The sequence below is a fragment of the Anastrepha ludens genome, chromosome 3, assembly GCF_028408465.1.
Source record: "Anastrepha ludens isolate Willacy chromosome 3, idAnaLude1.1, whole genome shotgun sequence".
Lineage (NCBI taxonomy): Eukaryota > Metazoa > Arthropoda > Insecta > Diptera > Tephritidae > Anastrepha > Anastrepha ludens.
The window spans coordinates 98,660,653-98,665,311 of record NC_071499.1 but is presented as its reverse complement, the minus strand read 5'-3'; the positions used below and the strand labels follow the sequence as shown (position 1 = coordinate 98,665,311).

Sequence of the window (4,659 nt, the reverse complement as noted above, 5' to 3'; positions counted from 1 at the left end):
TGACATTATAAAATTAGGTTTGGTGTTAGACAAATTTTAGTTTTAGTTATTTATATGCATTAATTAGTTTAGTTATTAGAAAGGTTACCTTTTAGTTTTTATGTACATAAATTAGTATAATATTTACATTTGATTACTCTTTTCTAATAAAATTTTATTTAGTACCTGAAGAATAGTTTTGGCTAAAATGGTAATAGTTTGCTTTTATGCCGGTATTTAAAATATCTATTTTACAGAAATTTAAATTGATGCCTAATTAAATAAATAGCAATTTAATGTTTTTTCTATTTTCGCATAAAGCTTAAAATTGTTCGCATTTTACTTCTAACTCCTCTACGGGGCTTCTCGCACTGTTTTGTTCAATTGTGGCCGCTTCGCTTTGAATGTTGGTGTGAGTAGTCCATTTTGTACCGAAAACGGATCGGGATGCAAATATATATCCTTGACCTGGTATATAAATACAAAATTTGTAATTATTATTAATTTTAAATTATGATATTATTACCACGTCATACGTTACTAGTATAAGCAGATATGCACTGGGCTACTTACCTGTTCGAAGGATTTCAGTCCGCTCTGCTTACCCCAATTCAGCATGAGTTCTTTTACTTGTGGATTATTGCATGCATAGCACCGAAAGTGTGCCCTTGACGCGATTGTCGTTCGCCCACTGCTTGAGAACATCCACATCAGGCACGACGACGGCTATGATGCAGCTCTAAGTGGGCGTTAAGGGTTGTATGTAAATATGGCGTGAACATGAAAAGCTAGAAATTATGTCAAAAAATGGAGTTACCCTAAGGCTCTCTCCGTAAACGTACACCTGATTTACATATTGGCTCAGAGTGTAAATATTCTCAATTTTCTCCGGTACAATATATTCGCCCTGGCTTAGCTTGAAAATGTGTTTGCGATGATTGATTATGCGCAGCGTGCCATTTGGAAGCCACATGCCCACATCGCCCGTGTGGTGCCAGCCTTCAGAGTCAACAGCCTCAGCAGTTTTCTCGGGATCTTTGTAATAACTGCGACGCAAAGGCAGAGAAAGAAATTATCATTCAAGTTAGTTTTAGTCACAGAAATCAAGTTCGCACAGGAAGAAACCATTATTTGCTTAAATTATCAACACCTACCCGTGGAATACGTTAGAACTGCGCACGCACACCTCCCCAGTGTTTTGACTGGCGAAATACTCCATCTCCGGCACATCCACAAGCTGCAAAGGATTTGTGAATACGTTTTTCTGAAAATAAAAATACATTTTATTAGTTTAAATAGATATATAATTCCAAAATTTACTAAAAATTGTTGAACTTACCTTTTTGCTTGGAGATTTTCACAGAATTAATTTTTGTATTTGACATTTGCAACTTGTTTTTTGCTGTCACTTTCGCACTCACTATAGTTAAGTTTAATAAGTATTCACGAAAATTATGAGATAAATATATGTATAACCCATCGAAAATGACAAAAGAATTAAATGTGATTGTGTGGGTATTATTGGAAAAATTGAGTGAATGTGTTGGTAAAATTGGAAAAACTGGTGAACGTTGGTTTGCAGGGTTGCAGGGAGTATACCCGACACGCACACATATAAGCTGCTGGACATGCATGCTTGAGCGTCTTTAAGAGCTATAAGAGCTGTCACAACAGTTATCGCTGGTGTATTTTGGGCATTGATTTTGCAAATATCGAAATCGAAATACTGTTTAAATACCTTTTAGTGGGATTAGAATTAAAAGTCAGTCGAATTTGTCACTGTTTTTAAATTATTTGGGCGTATGGTGTGCAATCGGTATATGCATGCAACAAAAATGGAATACGAAAAAATTTTGACTGATTTGAAAGTGCTGAAGAATTTTACCGAGAATTCTGAAATTTTGATTGAAAGAAGTCTTAATATCTTTGATTTGATGAGTACAATTGAAATTTCTGATGAAATAGTAGAAGAATGCATTGGCCAACTGCTCAGAATTCAGCTTTCGTTTTGCGATTATAGAGATGACGAACGGGTAAAGCGTTTTTTAAAATGGCTTTGTGATGTTTATTCAATAAATAGCGCTGTCGAGTGTTATGCATTAAGAGCAATAACAAAAGTTGTCAAGGTATTCCCAAAATATAAGATGATGGTTTTCAATGAACTATTTCATCCACAATCTTTATTGTACAGTCGATTGAAAAATGATAATGCGGGAAAGAAATGTGATGATTATGTTCTATCTATTTTGGAATGTATAGATTTGATCTTTAATGATACAGATGACATAAACCGCTCAGATTGGCAAGTGGTGACTCTTAAAGCTGTTTTGGAGTTTATGATCAGTATGCACAATTTATCAAATTTTAAAGCGTGTAAAGTCCCACAAATAATACTTTATTCTTTAATTTTGATAAAGAAATTGCTTTCCTTGTGCCATGATGACATTAACCTCTTCATTACGGATCTATTGGAAATATCTCTGGGATATATGTTTTTTGGAAACCCAATTGGAGCAGGGAGGCAGACCAGACCTCTGAAAATAAATTTCTCGCAACAGTACTCTCAAAACACACCGGATGATTTAGCCGCAGACGAGCCAAAAGCGTATAAGATTGGAGGAAAATCTGCAAAACAGAAAAGATGTCGATTAACAAGAACCAGGGGAATTGTTAATGCTTTAGAATCTGCTTTTAAAAACGAAAAATCTTTAGAGGATAATTCCATGCTTAATTCAAAAAATTACTTCGATGTAAATCAATACGATGTCCATCAAACTGATATCAGCGCTAAAATACGTATTACATCAATATCGCTGTTTGGCGATGTAACTAGATCTATGGAACGACGATATCTTTATTCATATTGGCAATCCATTTTCCCGTGCGATATAGCCGATAGTATAAATGGTCGCAATGATATCCTTGTCGTATGCCAAACTGACGAAAATATGCAATGCCGCTGTGCAGCTCTTCATGTTTGTACTGATCTGTTTTTAAACTCCAGGGATTTATTCAACCAAGCAGAATTCAAAGTTACAACTACGGCATTCGTTCCATTTTCTCAAATGCTTGGTTTAACTATTATGTTAGCTTATAAAACGCTTATTATAATTATTGAAAAAGAGGACTCAATACCTGTTATAATGCAAGCATTAAAATGTTCAGCGGCCTTAGTTCAAGTAACTCCATTTGTTAAATTTGAATGTGACTTAGTTTATAATTTTGTGAATACGGCTAAAAAGCTTGCCTCTCACACTGATTTCCGTATTCAAATTTCTGCGTTAACAGTGTTGGAATATTTGTTAATGGAACCAGAAATTTGTATTGGATTACTTGAAGCTTTAGGTATACCTAAGGGACTTTTGAAAACATCCAAGAAGTATCGGAAAAATATTACCAACGAAACAGTTATGAAGGACTTTGGTGTCGAAAGTGTATACAACACTCGTGAGATACAAGAAAATGAAGGGACGAGTATCGAACCATTTTGGTTAATTTCAAAAGTGTTTTCCAATTTAGGGATAAACCGTTCACATCACGCCGCAAGGTGTCGAAAAATAAAAACATGTAACCCTTTACGAATTAAAAGCCTAAATTTATTGTCGGCAATGGCTACACATTTTGAATTATTTTTAAGACATCAATTAGAGGAATTAGCAATTGCTTTAGAGGATGCTTTAAATGAGGATCAATTTGAATTTCGGTTGACCGGATCGAAATGCCTAGATGCATGTGTATTTCAAATGAGTGAGTTTTTAAAAAACACTGTTAAAGTTGAAAATATTGAAACATGTAAACACTTCTGGACTCGTATGGTGCCTGTCATAATGCATAAAATAAGTAAAGAAAAAGAATCAACTGTTAAAATAGTATTGTGTGAATCATTAAGTAACATTGGCATGCTTGTTTTTGAAAATTTAACACAGTCCATCCGAATGACTTTGCTAAGCTTTTTAACTAGTGTTAGCAGTGACCCTGTAGAGGATGAGATAATTCGTGCCACAGTTGTGCGCGCACTATCTGTTTTCGTGACTTTTCCGTCAATGCGTATTGATCTTGTTTTTATCGAAAATACTGCAGAACTGATTTTGCGATTAGCAAAAAGTAGAAATATTGCCGTACGCATTAAAATTTTTTGGGCTATGGGGAACGTTACCGACGCCTTGGTGGAAAATAATATGGAAATATCAAATGAACCTATTTCGGATGAAATTTTGTGGAGCTTGATTAGAAACTCTACGTATGCGTGCATTGATAATGATAAGGTTCGCTGCAACGCAGTCAGATCTCTTGGGAATTTATTGCGCCTGCTTTCGGAAAAACATTTTTGTAATTTGTCGGATAGAACTTTGATTAAATGTTCTATAAATAAGCTAATTGAGAGTATACGCAGTTCAGGATCTTCAAAAGTCAAATGGAATTCATGCTATGCAGTCGGAAACATGTTACAAAATGAAAATATATTCTTATGTACGTATACTTATAAAGATTTAAACTGGCAATCGTCACTTTATTCTACACTTTGTCATATTATTCATAGCCACACAAATTATAAAGTTAAAATTAATGCAACAACTGCTATAATACATATTACTAAGCGAAAATATTTCGGAGAGCACTATGGAATAATATGGAGCACAATAATACGAGCTATAGAACAATCGAACAATCTGCAAAATT

At 34.5% G+C, this 4,659-nt stretch overlaps 2 protein-coding genes across 2 annotated transcripts; one reads left to right on the top strand and one right to left on the bottom strand.

Moving 5' to 3' along the window:
* Positions 1–349: 349 nt before the first annotated feature.
* LOC128856646 (long-chain-fatty-acid--CoA ligase 5-like) lies at positions 350–1,510 on the bottom strand. The gene is made up of 5 exons (XM_054091957.1): positions 1,319–1,510; positions 1,134–1,243; positions 797–1,025; positions 553–718; positions 350–447 (listed from the first exon to the last, which is right to left on the bottom strand). Exons 2-4 carry the CDS (start codon positions 1,196–1,198, stop codon positions 617–619), a joined length of 396 nt encoding a protein of 131 aa, XP_053947932.1. The 5' UTR covers positions 1,199–1,243; positions 1,319–1,510; the 3' UTR covers positions 350–447; positions 553–616.
* Positions 1,511–1,670: 160 nt separating this feature from the next.
* Positions 1,671–4,659, top strand: LOC128858562 (HEAT repeat-containing protein 6). Its single transcript, XM_054094953.1, has 2 exons — positions 1,671–4,449; positions 4,520–4,659. The coding sequence occupies exons 1-2, from the start codon at positions 1,782–1,784 to the stop codon at positions 4,561–4,563; spliced, it is 2,712 nt and encodes a 903-aa protein (XP_053950928.1). The 5' UTR covers positions 1,671–1,781; the 3' UTR covers positions 4,564–4,659.